Source organism: Rhinolophus sinicus, chromosome 8 (assembly GCF_057876585.1).
Source record: "Rhinolophus sinicus isolate RSI-liver-muscle chromosome 8, RSI-T2T, whole genome shotgun sequence".
Taxonomy (NCBI): Eukaryota; Metazoa; Chordata; class Mammalia; order Chiroptera; family Rhinolophidae; genus Rhinolophus; species Rhinolophus sinicus.
The window spans coordinates 43078914-43097549 of NC_142508.1; the positions used below are offsets into that span (position 1 = coordinate 43078914).

The 18636-nt window shown below is 49.9% G+C and overlaps 2 protein-coding genes across 2 annotated transcripts; one reads left to right on the forward strand and one right to left on the reverse strand.

Moving 5' to 3' along the window:
- The first annotated feature begins 63 nt into the window (after positions 1-63).
- On the forward strand, positions 64-8628 carry EXOSC5 (exosome component 5). Its single transcript, XM_019751471.3, has 6 exons — positions 64-286; positions 4252-4365; positions 4869-4990; positions 6295-6435; positions 7646-7735; positions 8460-8628. The coding sequence occupies exons 1-6, from the start codon at positions 151-153 to the stop codon at positions 8550-8552; spliced, it is 696 nt and encodes a 231-aa protein (XP_019607030.3). The 5' UTR covers positions 64-150; the 3' UTR covers positions 8553-8628.
- Positions 8629-10603: 1975 nt separating this feature from the next.
- On the reverse strand, positions 10604-15071 carry TMEM91 (transmembrane protein 91). Its single transcript, XM_019751462.3, has 4 exons — positions 14901-15071; positions 13682-13920; positions 11460-11609; positions 10604-10943 (listed from the first exon to the last, which is right to left on the reverse strand). Exons 2-4 carry the CDS (start codon positions 13889-13891, stop codon positions 10785-10787), a joined length of 519 nt encoding a protein of 172 aa, XP_019607021.3. The 5' UTR covers positions 13892-13920; positions 14901-15071; the 3' UTR covers positions 10604-10784.
- Positions 15072-18636: the final 3565 nt, after the last annotated feature.

Sequence of the window (18636 nt, forward strand, 5' to 3'; positions counted from 1 at the left end):
CAGATTGTTAGTAAACGGGGAGCCACGTGCGGGCCCCAGAGCTGGGCTGTCCGGCATCGGCGCGTGCGCACTGGGTACGCCGCCTGTACGCAAGCGCGCACTTCTGTGCGGAAGCGGCAGCGCGCGTGGTTTGGTCTTGTGGAGGGGGCGATGCAGGCTGACGCCAAGATCCGCACCGCGGGTGGAACAGAGCCGGGCCCTCAGGGCCCCGGCTGCAGTCTCCGGCACTTTGCCTGCGAACAGAACCTGTTGTCCCGGCCGGATGGTTCTGCCTCTTTCTTGCAAGGTGAGAACTTAAGCCAAGTAAGTACTGCAGGAGCCACCGTCATCCAGGTCGTATTTGTTTTAGGGGGCGCCAAAGGTGTAACGTGCAAAGAATGCCCACCTCTTTTGATACTAGTAGATAAATGTTTCTCCTGAACTGGTACAGGACGTCTTCCTCAGGTGGATACTACTGAATACGTTAGGATACAAATATCTCTCCCGACTAGAAGGGAGAAGATACCTCCACCCTGGTAAATGATTATAAGGAGAGAGGTGCAGACTTCCCCATAAGCGTGAATACTCCAGAACAGGGAAAATCACACCAAGGTAAATGTCCCCCTTGATTTGATTTCCTCCTCCACGCCCCCCCCCCCCCCACACACACACCCCTGAGTCCCTACATCCCAGGCTGAGGCAAACCTGCCTATTTGCATAAATGCCCCATTACAGGCTTAATTTACTCCCTGCCATGGCAAATCTTTTACCCAAGTAAATACTTTTCATATCAAAGGTGTTGTCTGCACCCTGGTAGGAGATTTTCCCCACCCCATCAATTGGGTAAATATCCCTTTGACTGGGATACACATGTCTCCATGTGAGTAAATATCCCTAACATTGGAGCAGGTCTTGCCTATTGGGTAAGTATCCCCTTCCTCTAGCTAAATACCTCTCAAACTCCCTGACCCAGGTAAATAATTCCTCTAGAGATAGGCCTAAGGATTACCCCTATGGATGCTTCAGTCCTCTCCCTAGGGCACTACCTTCTACTCAATTACAAACCTGCTTTCATTCACTTCTTCATTCATTGGACACGTGTATTTGTGCCAAGTACCGTTCCAGGCACTGAGACTATATCAATAAAAATATTTTAAATCCCTGACCTAATGGAGTTTACACTCTAATAAAAAAACACAGACAGTAAATAAGATAACTAAGTAAAATGCTATGGAGAAAAATATAATAGGAAAGGGGGATAGAGTATGCCAGAGAGGGTTGCAGTCTTAAATAGGATGGTCAGAAAAGGCTGCAATGAGATGGTAACATTTGAATAAAGACCTAGAGGTAAGGGAGCAGACCCTGAAAATAAACAGGAGCGAAGAGCAAACGCATCCCGAGCATGAGGAATAGCAGGTGCAAAGGCCTTGAGGCAAGAACTTGCCTGATATGTTTGAGGAAGTGAGACCAGTGTGCTGGAGCAGTGGGTGAGAGGAGGTTTTGGAGAGCGGTACGGAAGCTTGCCCATCATACAAATTTATGGCCTAGTGAATGAGCTGGGAGCCATTAGAAGTTTTGCTCAGAGGAGTGACATGATCTGAATATATTTTAACAGAATCTCTCTGGATTCAGTGTTGCCTGGAGATGGTATGGGGAACGAGGGAGGTGATGGTGGCCCAGCCCAGAGTGGAAGCAATGGAGGTGGTGAAATTCTGGATGTATTTTGTTGGTAAAACCGACAAAATTTGCAGATGGTTTGGTTTGGGGGTATGAGAAGAGAGGAATAATGCTAAGGTTTTTGCCCAGATCAGCTGTGCTGGGGGAAGATAAGGAGTTCAGTGTGGAACGTGAAGTTTGCGGTGCCTAGTGGACACTACAGGGGCAATCTGGACTGGGCCATTGGACATACACGTCTGGAATTCAGAGGAGGGACCCGATCTGGACATACCATATGAAATCCTCTGGCTATCGATGGTAATTTGAGCTCTTGATTGAATGAAATCACCTAGAAAAATGGAGTGTAGATGGGAAAGAGAAGAGGTCTCAGGACTAAGCCCTGAGTCTTCTCACTTGTGAGGAACTACTGTGTTTCCCCAAAAATAAGACCTAGCCGGACAGTCAGCTCTAATGCATCTCTTGGAGCAAAATTAACATAAGATTCAGTCTTATTTTACTACACGGGTCTTAATATATAATATATAATATAAGCAAAATTAATAGAAGAGCCAGTATTGTATTATATTACATTATGTTATATTATATCATATTATATTAGACCTGGTCTTATAGTAAAATAAGACCGGGTCTTATATTAATTTTTGCTCCAAAAGACGCATTAGAGCTGATTGTCCTGTTAGGTCTTATTTTTGGGGAAACACGGTAGCAGAAGACATTGAGAAGGAGCAGCCAGTAAGACAGGAGAAAAACCAAAAGAGGGCGGTGACCTAGAGCCCAGGGACGGCGTTTGAGATGTGAAGGTCTGACTAGCTACATCAGTCTTACTGAGTGGTTACATCACACGAGGATGGAATAGACCTGTGGGTTGATTGGTGATGCTGTCAGGAGTCATTCCAGTGGCGTGGTGGGGTCAAGGAAAAGAGGCAAAGGAGTTAGCAAATGGAGACAGCTCTACAGGAGCTTGGCTGTAAGAGGATCAGATAAATGGGGCAGGAGTTGAAGATGGATGTGGGTCTAGAGAGGAGAGAATTGCTCTAGAGAATTGCTGGAGCCATGTAGCGTAGAAGGTGAGAGGAAGGATTCCTGTGCTCAAGGGGACGGCAGACCGCTCGTCGGGAGTAACAGGAATAAAGACCCCAGCGTGGATCTAGTTCTTCTTGGGTAACTTCGCCCTTCAGGGTAGATTCTCCTGGAGTACAGAGAACCCCTCAGTTGTGTGGCAGCTCTTCCTCCCTCAGGAAAAACAGCCCCAACAGGGGACCTTCCCAATCCCACCCCCAGGTTTAGCTGTCTTGCTGAAATCAGACGCCTGGAGTTTGTTAGCTCCTTCCTGTTCTAAAACCCCAAAGCCCCAGGACCTTGGAGCAAGGGGAGTCCTTGAAGACCCTTAAAGGTGTGTTCCAGGTGCTTTTGGCCTCAGAATCTCTGGTGAGCTTAAAACGAAGAGCCCCAGAACCCACCCTATGCCTACCAAGGCTGGTCCTCTTCACTTTTCATTAACTTCTTCAGTCGTTCCGATTGCAGGGCAGTGTTTGGAAGCTGTGCGCAAGCTCTGTTTCTCTACGTTGCAAGTCGCAGAGGCACCCCCTTTCCTACACACACACACATCAGAATGGCCTGTGGTGCTCTGACCTCCAATGCCTGAGCCCCACCTTGAGCAGCTGAATTAAGATATCTGAGGGAGGGGCCTGGACATCAGTGTCTCTTACAGCTCCAGGGTGATTTCAGTGTGCCGCCAGGGCTGAGAACCACCACATTCATTGGTGGTTCTTTTTACTGGAATCGAGTAGAAAATATCAGAGTGTATCAAAGCAGTAATGGTAAGAGATGTTTTGTGATGCGTTTGTTCCATTTACATGCACAGAGATTTGCAGGAGTTTTGAGTCCCACTGTAAAATGTATTTCTTGTTGGGAGTTATGGTCAGAAAAGTTTGGAATCCGCTGCTGTAGTCCAGTCTCTCTATTTTGCAGTTGGTAAAACTGAGGCTCAGAGAAGTGAGCAAAATCAACCGAGGGTATAGAGCCAGGAGGAGGAAGACAGGACGAGAAGCCAGGCTTTTTATTTCCCAGGTCTTGCCTCCCCTTTTCTGGTTCATACCCACATTGGGGAAATAAGCAGGAGTCAGGACCCACGCTCAGAAGTTCAGCCTTTCCTGAGGTGTTCTGCCTGCTGCAGAGTTTGGGGGTGGGAGCCTGAGGGAAGAGAACTGGGCTAGGGAAGCTTTGGAAGGGAAAGTGGAGACCAGCTGCAGTAATAGTGGAAGGGTAGCTCTCAGGAAGAACTTCCTGTTAGTTTAATAATATTAGCTACAGTCTGTTTCATACTCAGCATGGACCAGGGAGTGTTATGGATTATCTCATTTACTCCTCAGGACGCGTAAGGGAGGCACTGTTATTATCCCCATTTTACAGATGAGAAAGCAGAGACAGAAGTGAAGCGAATACTCAGTATCGCTGACTACAAATGGTGGGCCGGAGTGGGGGTGACGTGGGGCACCCTCGCCATCTGGCTCAGAGCCCACCCTGTTAAGTGTCGCACAGTGGTCCCCAGAGGCAGGGTGGACGTGGGTGAGGCCTCCATTCTCTTTCCCGCAGGGGATACCTCCATCCTGGCAGGCGTGTACGGGCCGGCTGAGGTGAAGGTCAGCAAAGAGATCTTCAATAAGGCCACACTGGAAGTGATCCTGAGGCCGAAGATCGGGTTGCCTGGTAACTGGGCCGGGCCAGGCTGGGTCTCCAAATGTCCAGTCTGCTGGGACCTCTCGCCCGGCTCCTCCCTCACTGCTGTCCCCAGTTCCCACTGTCCCCTTTTGTTTCCCCTCAGCTATTGGCTGTGTCTTTCTCCAACTCTGCCTCTGAGTCTCTCTCTGTTTCTGTCACTTTTCTCTTTGTCTCCAGTCTCTTTCTGTCTTCCCTTCCTCCCTTCTTTCCATCCTTTTACCCCATCTCTCTCACTTCCGGGGGCTGGGCCCACTGGGATGGGCCTAGGCCACAGCATGGGACATCGGAACTCTGGGGTTTTCCTCTCCCGGGAGGCTCCCTTGCTGGAAGTTGAGAGGTGGCATGGGTGGCAGCCAGGCCATGTCTCCTTCCCACTGTGAATCCTGTCATCCATGCAGGCCCCTGGGCTGAGACTGCAGGCCCTTTCCAGAGGCTTGGGTGGGTCATATGGAGGAAGGGAAGAGCCTGACCCCACCCCTTGGTTTCCTCAGGCGTAGCAGAGAAGAGCCGGGAGAGGCTGATCAGGAACACGTGTGAAGCGGTGGTGCTGGGAACGCTGCACCCCCGTACCTCCATCACCATCGTGCTGCAGGTCGTCAGTGATGCTGGCTCTGTATCCTTTCCCCAAGCTGCCTCCTCCAGGAAGTCCTCCAGAGTCTCCCTGATTGCTTCCCTTTCTGATGGCCACGTGCACACCCTCCACTAGCCAGAAGACCTCCAAACATTTCACAGGCACCAACTTGTTGAAAAAGAATAACAAACAGCCTGAGTGTTTACTGTGTGTCAAGCACTGTTCTGAGTGCTTTACACATGTTAACTCATTTTTTCCACACGGCAAGATCAACTCACATCTAGTAATTGGCAGAGCCAGGACTTGAGCCAAAGCCATCTGGTTCTAGAGCCCCAAGGCCCCTGGCAGATGGGTGTTTTTATGTTCCCATGTTTCAGGTGAGCAAACTTGAGGCCCAGAGAGGGGAAGTCACTGGTCCAAGGTCAACAGCTGAAGGCAGCAAAGACAAAACTCACACCCAGGCCTGTTTGACTGCACACTGCCTGTGTCATCACCTCCACTCTGACCCTGAGCTTAGATTTGAGGCTTCAACACTGGGGGAGCCCTGAGCAAGCAGAGCAGTTGGGTCAGCAGCTCAGTCTTAAAAGTTCCCTAATAGTTTGGGCCACAGAGGTTGAGGCTGAGAGTCAGAAATGGACATTTCTAGAAGGCCTCACTGGTGTAGACACTTCATAGACAGGAAGAGAGGAGGGCTGTTGTAACCCCATTTCACAAAGTTCAGAGGAAGGGAATAGAAGGTCAGTGGCAGGAGTGGAACCGGTTGATTCTAAAGCTGGGCCCTTATCCACTGTGCTGGACCTGGGGAGCAAAGACAAGGAAGCTTGAGGTTGGGCCAGCTGTCTGACTCAGTCCTGTGCTTGCCTTCCACCGTGCCGCAGCCGCACTGCTCCCTTGGATTGTGGGCTCCCTGAGGACAGCAGTAATGACTTCTACCTCCGTCAACCTGCCAGTCTGTCAGTGGTAGCAGCTGCCGGCCAGATTCCCAGGCTCCAGGCCTGGCTGTGCCAATACTTCCCATATGATCTGGAAGGTTTCTCCCCTCTCTGCCCTCAGTTTCCCTGAAGGTGCTTAACATGTGCCAATCTGTTGAATATCATGATCCCTGATTGAGGCTCAGAGAGAGTAAGTCACTTGCTCAAGGTCACACAGTTGAGAGGTGGCAAAGGCAGTTCTGGAAACCAAGGTTACCTGATCTCAGAATCACTTAGAACTACTCTGCCATACTGCCTTTCTGTGATCAGTTAGTGATATTGCCTCAAGCGTTGGCAGAGAGGATGGAGGTGTGGGCACACCCTGCTGGCCTGCCCTGCAGTAGAAACTTCTTAACCACTCCCTGTGGCACTCAGCTCTTGGCCTGTTGCCTGAACGCCGCCTGCATAGCATTGGTGGACGCAGGTGTGCCCATGCGGGCCCTCTTCTGTGGGGTCACCTGTGCCCTGGATTCTGATGGTACCCTCGTGCTGGACCCCACAGCCAAGCAAGAAAAGGTAGGTATGACGGCCAGGTGGTGAAGGGCCATGGGCAGACCCTGTCCCTCTCTTCATCCTTTAGGCCTCACTTCTCCTTAACAATTGGCTCCTACCACCTTGGTCCCAACTGGCAAGCTCCGCTTTGTTCATCAGGGCATGTGCTAGAAATCCAACTCAAGCTGCTTGAGCAAAAAGGAAATTTGGTGACATTCAGTCCCAAACTCAAAGAACAGATGTCTAGCTAGAGCCAGGGCCTCAAACACCATCAAGATTTCCTTGCTTCATTTCTCAGTCCCTGCTCTTTTCTGCGAATTGGCTCCATTCTCTCTGGCCAGCATCTCTCCTGAGGCTGTGACTGGCCCCGTAAGCTCTGCGCTTCCATCTTAGGCTCAAAAGCAAAGGAGAGAGCATTCCTCATTGGCTCAAGGTGACAGTGTCCTAGGGCGGTGGTTACTCTTGAGTTATTTGCCCCATCACATCCAGTCAGGATAGCAGAAACGACTTGGGGGATTTCCGATGGAGAGAATTTAATGCAGGGAACTGGTTACAACAGTGTGGGAAGAGCTGAAGGAGCCAAAAGGAAGAGTGGGGGATGCCCAGAGATCAGAAGCCACTAGCCAGCTCCTGCTGTGCCGTTGAAGCCTTGCTGTGGTCAGAGGGGGCCCTGGGAATCAGGGATGGGCCACCCCGCATGGTCAGTCCTGGATGCACAGACGTCCTGCTTCACCCCGGCTGCTGCTGACCAGGAACACACTTCATGGCTGCTGTGGCCACTGCCACAACCACAGCACCTGCTCCTGTCAGTGAGGACCAGGATACTGGTCTCCTTCCAGTCTTCCACCAGGTTACTGGTGGAACCTAGCTCGTAAGGGACTCTGGGAAATAACAGTTTGCCAGCTTCCGGCCCCAGCAGTACAGAGCACAGAGGGAGGCTAGGAGGCACCAGGTAATTGACACCTGTGCTGTGGCTACCCCTACCAGGCAAGAATACTATGTTTGGCATCCTGTCAGTAATGTGGGTAGAATCTGGTGTGGGGAGCGGTTCTGAGAGGAAAGTCAGCGTTAGCTGAGAAAGCTGGTGGTGGTGGGGGGGAGTTATGTAGACAAAACAACTACACTTGACACGGGAGTCCTGGCTGTGGGAAAGGCGAGTCCCCTCTTTGGGACCAGCCAAGATTATGTCTGAGGGGAGAGTCCAGGTCCCCCACCTTCTACCCCTCATCCGCAGGAGGCCCGGGCAGTCCTGACCTTCGCACTCGACAGTGTGGCCCAGAAGCTGCTGATGTCCACCACCAAGGGGCTCTACTCTGATGCTGAGGTACCAGCATGTGGATGCGGGTGAACCCCAGATCCTTCCCTCCCCCTGACGAGAGATCGTGTCTCAATTCTGAGAGATTCCAGGAGAGCCCCTTCCTTGCATCTCTTCTGTAAATAAGGAGTTTTCAAACTTTGTAGCCACTGAAACCTTTGTGGGAATTTTAAAAGGGAAGCCTAATGTATGGGGTAGGAAAAGAGCTCAGGTTGAAATCAAAAGGTTAGAGCAGCACCCCCAAACCTGAATTCCAACCCTGAAGAAGAGTTTGGAAACTGTTGGGCCAAATGGTCTCCAAGAGCATTTCCAACCTGGAGCTTCTGTGAATCTAGGAATATGTGGCAGTAAAGATTTGGGGTCTCAGGTTCCATGGCTTTTAAGACTATTGGAGTCACAGGGCCTGTGGCTCTAAAATTCCAGGATCTCCAATTCCGTGAGCTCTAAAGTATGGAGCTCTGAGGTCAGGTCTCTTCTAGCTGTCAGGATGCTTGATTCTGTTGGTTCGAGGCCCTGGAGCTGCCAGAAGCTGACCCCTGAAGCCTCACCATCTCTTTTTTCCTCTTCCCCTCTAAGTGGGGGGAAAGGAAATGCACTTGGAAATAACCCTTTCCCACGTTCCTCACCTGGGGGGGGGGGGGAATCTGCCCAGATGAAGGGGGAGGTGGTAGGTTTGGGGGCCCTGGGAATCAGGGATGGGCCACCCCACACTGATCAGTCTCTTCCCTCCCAGCTCCAGCAGTGCCTGGCCGCAGCCCAGGCTGCCTCGCAGCACGTCTTCCGCTTCTACCGGGAATCACTGCAGAGGCGTTACTCCAAGAGCTGAGGCAAGCTGGGGCACGGCGCCCCTCCCGCTGCCACCACCCACTACCTCCAGTGCAAAATAAACTGGCGTCCCAGCATTGCCTCTCTGCCCTTGTGTGCCCTGGTGAGCTTGTGGGCCTGTAGCTGCAGAAGCCCTTGACCTAAGTAAGGACCTGAGATCTCTAGGCTATAGCCCCTGGGCAGGGGGGCGGGGGGTGGGGAGCAGGCTTCCCTCACCCCCACCAGGAAAACACTACTAGGATTGCACATTTATTGAATGAATTCATCTAGTCTAATACCTGTTGAGCACCCACTGTGTGCAGGCCCTGTTAGGTGCTGAGGACCCAGCAGTGAACAACAGACCCAGGTCCCAAGTTCAAGGAGCAGTGACGTGATGGACAAATAAAATTGGTGTTTGTCAGATGGTAAATGCTGTTTAAAAAAAAAAAAGGAAAATGGCAAATTTAATACGTCAGTCAGGGACGCCTTCACCGAAATGGGGACATCTGAGGAAAGCCAGGAGGCGGCCAAGGAGCGAACTCATGGACGTGGGGAACCAAGGCCCAGGCAGAGACCTGTGGAGGGTCAAGGATGGCAAGGCTGCCGGTGTGGCTTGAGCAGAGCGAGGGCAAGAGAGAAGAGACGGTCCAAAGAAAATGGGTAGTGGGCTTGGAGGGGAATCTGGCTCTGAGCCCAACAACCCCGTGAGGTGGGAGGCTGTTGTAGTCCCCATTTTAAGATGAGAAAACAAGTTCAGAAGCCAGTTAGTTGACCAGCTGTCGTCAGTGGAGCGCAGGTCCCACTGAGAGCCTGGGCCCAGGCCCTCACTGTTCTGACAGATCCAGGGAGAGGCCAGCACACTCTGGACTGCAGTTTTCCCATCTGTACACAGAAGTAGCTGAGACCCGTTGGTTATCAGGGCTGGCAGCACCCCCAAAGGAGTGTCTGGAAATATTGGAGGGGGCATTTTTAGTCACCGTTGACTGTTCCACACACACACACTTTCATTTAGTGGGCAGGAGCCACGAACATGCAAGCATCCCGAAAGAGAGAACTACCACAGCTAAGCCACGTGGTCTCTGGCTCCTGTTGCCACTGTTTGGGGTTTTGTGATGGACCCTCTGCTGCGTGCTTCACATGCTTGAACTAGCTCACCGTCCCCACAACTGCCCCTTTGAGTGGGTGTTTCCCGGAACCAAGAAGGAAATGCGAAGGTATCCAGCTTGAAATGATGCTCTATGAGATGCTCACGGGAATGCCAAATGGGGAAGAGTGTTCTAGCAAGTTCCACTGGAATGGCATTAAATAGATTGAGAAAACTAACTGCCTGTCAACTCCATTACTTGGTAATATCAGGCCCCATTTACTGAGCACTTCCATATGCCTCTGATAAGTGCTCCTGGCAGACATCTGTTTGGCCTGCTGGGTGCCAGCACGTTGACGTTACCTTAAGGCTCTGCCCTGCACTCCTCCAATCTCAGGCCATTTGATTCAACTGGGGCTGCCTCCCAACCCAGGCAGGCCAATGAGAGGGCCCCTGCGAAAGGGGACCTCAGGTACCGGAGCTGCCAGGGCCATTTTTCTCCTCCCAGAAATGGGGAGCCTGCATGGGATGAAGCCAAGAGAGGAAAGGAGGATAAAGACCAAACCATTTTGTTTGAACCCCTGAATCCTGTTCTACCTCAACTTTCATCCCCTTTTTGGTGTAAGGCAGTCTGAGTTGTGTTTCTGCCACTTGCTGTTGAAAGAGCTCAGAAGGAGTCTGCCGTTTACATGTATGACACATTTGGTCCTCACTACAGCTCCCAGGTGTGGAAAACAGTCCCATTTTGCAGATGAGAAAAAGTGAGGCTCAATGAGAAGTCACTTGGGCTGAGATCACACAGCTAACGTGCACAGGAGTAAGGACTTGGCACCTGGTTCTAATTCTCTACTGACCACCCTCATTCTGCAACTTGTAAACCCTGAGTCCCTCAGTTTCCGCCTTCTCCGGCTCAGGTTTCCCGGAGCACCCTGGGGACAGCCTGTCAGGCACCCCCACCCCACCTTCCCGCACACACAGACTGACACCGGTTTGGCTGCGAGAGTGTCTGGTATTTAATCTCACACTGCAGCGGCCAGGAAGGTGAGGGGGGGCGTCCAGCTTGGTCCCATTGCTGGACACTGCCACCACCACATCCACCTGGATTCTCCACTCCGCCTGAGGACATGCTGGGCTGCTGGCCTCTGGTTCACAGTGGGAGCCGCAGAGCAGCTAGGGCGGGTCTCGGGAGGCCAGGTAGGCGGCCAGGGTCACCAGGGCGGCTGCATACGTGCACACGCCCAGCCCGATGGCCAGGACCCCCAGCAGGAAGGCGCGACGGGAGGCAGCCCCTGCCCCCGGGATGTCCCCCTTGGCCCAAGCCTTGTTGGTCTGTGGAGGTGTTGGGCAGTGGTGACTTGGGCATCCTCTTTCCACCCTGCTTCCGAAGCCCCAGTCCCTTCCCCACAGGACACACCTATGCATTCATTCACATATTCCAAAAACAAACACGGAGCACCACTGTGGGTCAGGCACAGTTGGGCACTGAAGAGACTGGGTGACTAATAAAAACATACACGTATTACTGTTTGCCGCCATTCTAACTCATTGGATGCTCACAATGACCCTGAGGCAGGAATTACTCCCATTTCACTGATGAGGAAAATGAGGCACAGGGAAGTTGAGTGGCTTGCCCACAGAGAGTGGCAGACTTAGGATTTGAGTTCAGGTTCTTCCCTCAGCAGCCCTCTGTGAAACACACCTCATTTTACCCGTGACTATTTCCCTGCAAACTCTCCATCTTCCCTCTCTTTCGCCCCCCAGGCCTAGCTCCTCTATTTTGTTTTGTATTTTGAATGCAGTTTTTTCTTTTATATCCAGTCCCCTCCCAGCCCCACACACACTGACCTTCTGGGCCAGGCAGAAGGCGGCGATGCCCACAGGCCAGAAACAGCACAGCATAGAGAAGACAGCCAAGCCGAGGTGGTCATAGGGTAGGAGCGGGGAAAGAAGGCTGCTGCCATCCCAGTCTGAGTCGCTGTCACTGGACGACACATCCTATGGGCAGGAGAGGGCCTGGGTGGGCATCTCTCCCCACCTTCCCTGCCCCACTGCTCTGCTGCCCATAGCCCCCAAAGACCAATACCAGGGCCTCCCCAGAAACATCAAGACAGAAAAAATGTTCCAGGATACAGTCTCCTGAGTTTTCTACATCCTGGATCCCTTTGAGGAGAAGCTGTGGACCATGTCTCCAGAGAAGAACCCACCCACAACCAAAGCTTTGATTTCAATTTCGAATTCACATGTCCAATTGTGGATACTACAACTGCTTATAATCTCTGAGCTAAATGCCTGTGAAGTTGGGCTGCCAGTTAGCTCAGTTGGTTAGAGTGCGGTGCTCTTAACAACAAGGTTGCCGGTTCAATCCCCACATGGGCCACTGTGAGCTGTGCCCTCTACAACTAGATTGAAACAACTATGTGACTTGGAGCTGATGGGTCCTGGAAAAACACACTTAAAAAAAATTTAAAAAAAAGAATGTTAAGTGCCTGTGAAGTAGAAACAGACACTGATGGGGACAGAAACCTTAAAAAGATGGGGATGAGGAGAGACATTTTGGTGGCCTAAGGTACTAGTTTCAAACCTATCTGCTGAAATAGTATATCCTAAATAAAGAATTTATTTTTTTTAAATCTTGCATCAAATAGCTCACAGTACTTTAAGGAGCTACTGTAAGGCCAAAACTGAAATGAAAATCAAAGTTAACAAAGAGGTCAAATGAACAGAAAAGGCCCTTTTGCCCTGCAGACATTTGCCAATCCCAGAAAAATTAACTTTTCAATCAAATCTTGAACTAGATTAAAAATTATCTTTAGTAGTGCCCCTATGCAGCTGATCAAGGCAAACCAAATCCTCCATGAAGAAAGGTACCTTCATCCTAGACCGCAAAATTTTTCTTAATAATTTTGCAAATAAGATGACCAGCATGCAGTCAAAGATAACCAAGTACATAAGGAACTGTGAATAGAACAAACAGCAATAATAAGGCCTTGAAAATCTTCAAATAATGCAATGATCAGACACATACAATGTCAGTGACACTCGCTGCCACAATGTGGCAGACTGTGTCTCCCAAAATGGCCACAATCCTCTCCCATCCTGGTGCTCTTCTTACAGTGTGACTGATACTCTCCCCTTCAAGCATGAAGTCTCCGTCCCTTGTCCTTGAGTCTGGACAGGATGTGGTTCACTCATAATTGATGGAATCTGGTGGAAGTAATGCCACATGACTTCCTAAGTTAGAAAAGGTGAGACAGCTCCTGCTTTGCTGAGACACTCACGCTGGAGGCTGGAGGCACATGAACGGGTCTGATTGCCCTAAAGCTGTCATGATGGAAGGAAGCCCAAACCAGCCCACATGGGGAGACCCATGGAGAAACCCCAAGACTACATGAAGAGAGAGATACCCAGACAACCCCCAGCTACTTCAGCCCCTGACTGTTCCAAATCTTAGCCACTGGCTGACTGCAAGCTCATGAAAGACTCTGAGGCAGAAACACCCAACAAAATTCTTCCCAAATTCCTGACCCACAGACACCACAAGTGATAATGATTATTGTTTCAAGCTTAAGTTTTGCAGTGGCTTCTTATACAGCAATAGTAAATGGGAAACCATATTTAAGAAATATTAATAAAAGATGAGCTTGACAGTATGTACAAGGAATAAGAAATTATAAAAGTGACATTAACTTGAAAAAAAAAGAGGCCATGGATGACAGAGGCCAGAGGTGCATAGGCTCTGAAGAGAAATGGACAGATAAAGCGCAGGGGACTCAGAAATCAGAGGTAAGACAGACAGAGAGCCAAAGGCAAGGAAACAAAGATGACAGGCAAAAGAGAGAGAGAGAGAGAGAGAGAGAGAGAGAGAGAGAGAGAAACAGCTAAAGAAAATGGGGGAGAGGGAGAACAGGAAAACTACAGCTGGAAATCTAGAAAACCCATACACAGCTGGGAAGTGAGACTTCAGGCTAAAGCCAGGTAACCTGGCCGCCAGCCTGTCAGATGTTAGCCACAGCTGGGATCGCCTCCAGCTTCCTCCCCCAGCTCCCACTAAGGCCTGCTGCTCCTACCTCAAGGTCAGCGGGCCCTGTTTCCTCCAGGTAAGGGCTCACAGAGGGAAGAGGTGGTGGCAAGAACTGCCAACCCCTCAGAGACTCAGCAAAGACCGTCTCTCCAAAGAGGGACCCCAGCTCAGGCTCGCCAGGCTTCTGGATGGGGGTCTTGCAGCCTACACCTGCTAGCAGAGGCTGTTGGAGCTCTCGGAGACTGGGGCTATCCATGGCTGGGGAGAGGCTCCCAGAGGGGTTTCCTGGGGTAAGGGAAAGAAAAAGACAAGTTGTAAAACACTCACCTTCAACCTTCTCCTGACTCCCAGCTCTGGAGAGACTCCAGGAAAAGACTAGTTAATTCAACAACCCTCGGACCCATTTTACAGATGGCAAAGCTGAGGCCCAGAGAATAAAAGAGGCTGGTCCAAGTTGTGAAGAGAATTCAGGCATTTGGACATTCAGTTCTGGCCTTCTCTCTGCTCAGGCAAAAACCACATGCCTGTTGCACATTATTCCAAACCATGTTTACACACTTGCCTCATCCTGGGTTCACACATGACCCCTTTCCCCCACACTCCTTCCCAGTGATGCTTTGCACTTCACTCTAGTTCACATCCCCTGTGCCCAAACTTGAACACTTGAATACCCAAGTCCCTGAAGCACAAACCCATTCAGACAAGCCCAACCCCCACCTCCACCTATGCTTTCATCTCCCAAGGACTCCTTGCATACTTGCCCCGGACGACATCAGCTCCCAGAAAACACCCCACCCTTACACACTCATCCCAAGTGGCTTCTTGCACACTCCTAATCCCCCCAGTATCAGATCCCCCCATTTGCACACATACGCACAGGCTTCCCACAAGGATACTCTCCCCTCTTCCCATCACTTCCCTTGCACACCTGCCCCAAACACCCTGTCCACGCACCCCTGGCCTACTCCATCCACATCCATGCTCCCACACAACCCTTTGCACACCCACCAGCTCCCCAGGCACCTCCTGTTTTATCAGTATGCTCCTTGGCACACCTCCCATTCCCCCAACCCACCACACACTTGTACACATTCAATCACAAAGAATATTATCCTCGCCCCAGGATCACCCTGGGGACCACCAAGCCACTCGTCCTCACTCTAAACCTGGCTTGAGTCGATTTTCTCGCTATGGGTTTGCCTTCCCAACCCCAATGCGAGGACCTGAGGGTGGGACGGTGCCCCCCACCCGCGCCCCTCACTCACCGCCCACGGCCTGATGCCAGGATCTCCTGGGCCCTTAACGCCGAAACCCACCCCGACCCTGACACTCGGGGATGGGGACCTCAGTGAGCCCCGCGTTCCCCGGGGTCTAGACCTGGAGGCGCGGAGTCCTCGCACTCCGCTTGGCTCCCCTCTCCGCGCCCGGCGGGCAGCGACCAGGGGCAGGGATGGGGGCGGGGCGGCGGCCTCCCGGCTCCGCCCTCCGCGGCGGCAGGGGAGGGGGCCTTGAAGGCCGACCTCAGCGCCTGACGGTAGCCCCTGCCACCCCAGGTGTGCCGGAGCAGGCGGGGATCTCCAGGACAGCAAGCCCTGATCCCCAGAGTCCAGGCCCAAGCGCTGCGGGGCGGAGGAGGGGCCGTCCCCGATCCTAATTGATCATGCAGGGCCTTCCTGGCTTGGCCCAGCCTCCACTTACCCCCCACCACCCCCTGCTCATTAATAGCAATAGCAACTTCGGCCAACTGTGTGCCCGATTCTTAGTGCTTTACATATACGCGAGAACATTTAGTCCTCAGAACAACTAAGAGGCACTCTCACTTGTCCTGAGGAGGAAACAGGTCTAGAGAGGTTAGGTATTTTCCTAAGAGCACACCACTAACCAGTTCACTGAGCGCAGACCACATTGAGGCAGACCACCCGCATCATCACTGCATTGATTTCTCTCCATAGCTCTATTTCTCTGTCCCTATTTTGCAGATCAAAAAACTGAGGCTCAGAGATGAGTGTTCACTTGACCAAGGTTAACTGGAACTAGGCGGCAGTTGTAACCAAGGGCTGTGTTCCTTGTAGTCCCCAGGGAGGGGGAGGAAGCAGAGGCAGAAGGTCGTGGGGTGGGGCCTTCCAGGGAAAGGAGGTTGAGGTGGGAGTAGACTGAGGATGGGGTGATGTGCTGGTTATCAGGTGGTACATGTGGTGGTTGAGTCAGTGTTTGGACTAACACAGACCTGAGTTCCTTCCCAGGCTCTTCAAGGCACTTGCTGTGTGACCTCTGGATAACGGCGTCACCTCTCTGAACCCTAATTTCATCATCTGTAAAATGGGGTAAATATTTCCCGCCTCTTAGATGTGATAATATACATAAACCACTTCGATTGTGATAAAAATATCCAACATTTACCCCAAGCATGGCAAAGTAGGCTCTGAACATGTTTGATGATGTTTATACATATTATTATTTATATCCATCTCCATTAATCTGATGAGGGGATTCTCCTCGACCTGCTGGCCTCCACCTCCTTCATGGAGCCCACCCGGCTTGCACCGGCTTCCCCTTCCCAGAAGCCCTCCATCTCATCAGTTCCAGTTAGCCAAACTAGAGGATTCCCCAGCCTGATGTGGGGCCAGCCAGAGTTCCCTCGCTCCAGGGCTCCAGGGCTCTGTGCCAAGAGACCAGACTCTAGAGCTGGCACAGGCCCCACTCCTAGGGAGAACAGATGGCGTCTGCAAGTGTACTTGAATCAGCCACAGTTTCTGGCAGAGGGCAGGTAGGGAGACCCACCGGAGGGTAGATGAGAGGGAAGTGGGAGCAGGATTGTTTTCTCTGGGAGAGATACCCTATTACTCTATATCTTTAACCTTGCTCTGGTTGCTTTTTCATATCGCTTATCACTGTGAAACATATTACAGTAGTCCCCTTTATCCACAGAAGATACTTTCCAAACTCCCCCGTGGAGGATACCTGAAGCCCTGGATAGTACCAATCTCTATATTTACTATGTTTTCCCTAGATATACCTATGATAAAGTTTAATTTACAAATTAAGCACAGTAAAAGATTAACAATAATAAAATAGACTAATCATAACAACATAGTATAGTTATGTGAATGTGGTGTCTCTCTCTCAAAATATCTTATTGTACTGTACTCACCCTTCTTGTGATGATGTGAGATGATAAAAATACCTACGTGATGAGATGAAGAGAGGTGAATGACATAGGCATTGTGACATAACGTGTTAAGCTACTACTGATTTTCTGATGGTAAAAGTTACTTGAACATAAGCACTTTGATAAGGTAACAGTCAATCTGATAACCAAGACAGCTACTACAGTGACTAATGGGCAGATAACATTGATTCATTGAACAAAGGGATGATTCACATCCTGAGCAGGATGGAGCGGGACTGCATGAGATTTCATCATACTACTCAGGATAGCACACCATTTAAAACTCATGGATTGTTTATTTCTGGAACTTTCCATTAATATTTTCAGACTGTGGTTGACCTCAAGTAACTGAAACAGTGGAAAGCAAAACCCGGCATGAGGCGGAGACTACTGTATATGTTTCTGTTGTTTGTAGTTTCAATCCTCTCAATCAGTGTCACCTGCAGAGGGCCTGAGACGTGATCTGTTTTGTTTGCTGCGGTGGCTCAGGGCCTAGAACAGCACCTAGCACAAAGCAGGCCTTTAGTACATATTAGTGGGATGGGGGCATGAATTCCCACCAACCTCAGTTTTTTACCGAATCTCTGAGTTCTATGGGTCCCTTCGTCCCGCTGGGCCACCCTTGAGATTCATTCACTTCCATTTAGATCTCTCTGGCCACCATCAGCCTTGTACAGTCCCCACAAATGCACCCCTTTTAGGGGGTCACAAGAGGCCCAGGCCTTTTGGGGTTTGTGATGGTCCTGGAATACTAAACATGAATTTCCAACCAGGATCATCAATGGAGGCTTAAACCATTGATGAAAGTTCAATGAGGAACAGGATATTTATCTAGTCTCAAAGTACCTTCCCACAGATGACTTATTATATTTATTACAAAGGGGAAAAATTAGTATTAATGGAGAAGGCTGGCAGATATCACCTTAAGGTGTAGAAGTTGACTTTACCAGTATGGAACAAATAGACTTCATTCCCCCTGGTGTGCACTGAGAAGGACACAACATCATGTCTGTGGTTTTCTTGCTCAAAATCCATCCTCTGAATCTAACCATGAGAAAACATGAGACAAGCCAAACTGAGGGACACTCTATAAAGTATCTGGCCTGTGCGCCTCAAAAATGTCACTGTCATGAAAAACAAAACAATAACAAAAAATTTAAAACCGGGCAGGCCTGTTCTAGATTAAAGGTGAGTAAGGAAACATGACAACTAAATACAAAGTGTGATCTTGGATGGAGAGCAGATGGTGATATAGTATGTTATTGGGACAATGGGGGAAATTTGAATATAAACAATAAGTTAGATGATAGTTTTGTATCAATATTAAATTGATACTGTGGAAAATGTTTAATTGGTATTATGATTATATAGGAGAATCCTCCCTTGTTCTTAGGAGGATTTGACTGTTGGAAATAATGAGTTATGAAATATATATATATATGTATATATGTACATATATATACATACACAAAATATATATGCAAAATAATTGAACAGAAACTTCACAAAAGAGGAAATACAAAGAACAATGGACATTAATAAAATTACTCAATTAGTCATCAAGAAAATGCAAATTTAAATAATAATTCGATATCAATACACACCCACCAGAAGGGCCAAAATGAAAAAGAACTCCATCACCAAGTGTTGGTAAGGATGTGGAGAAAGAGGAACCTCTCATACATTGCAAATTGGCCCAACCACCAGGAAAACTGCTAGACAATATCTACTATAGCTGAACATATCCTATGACCCAACAATTCCATTCCAACTAGATGTGAACATATGTCCAACAAAAAGACAAATTCCCATCAACAGTAGGATAAATAAAT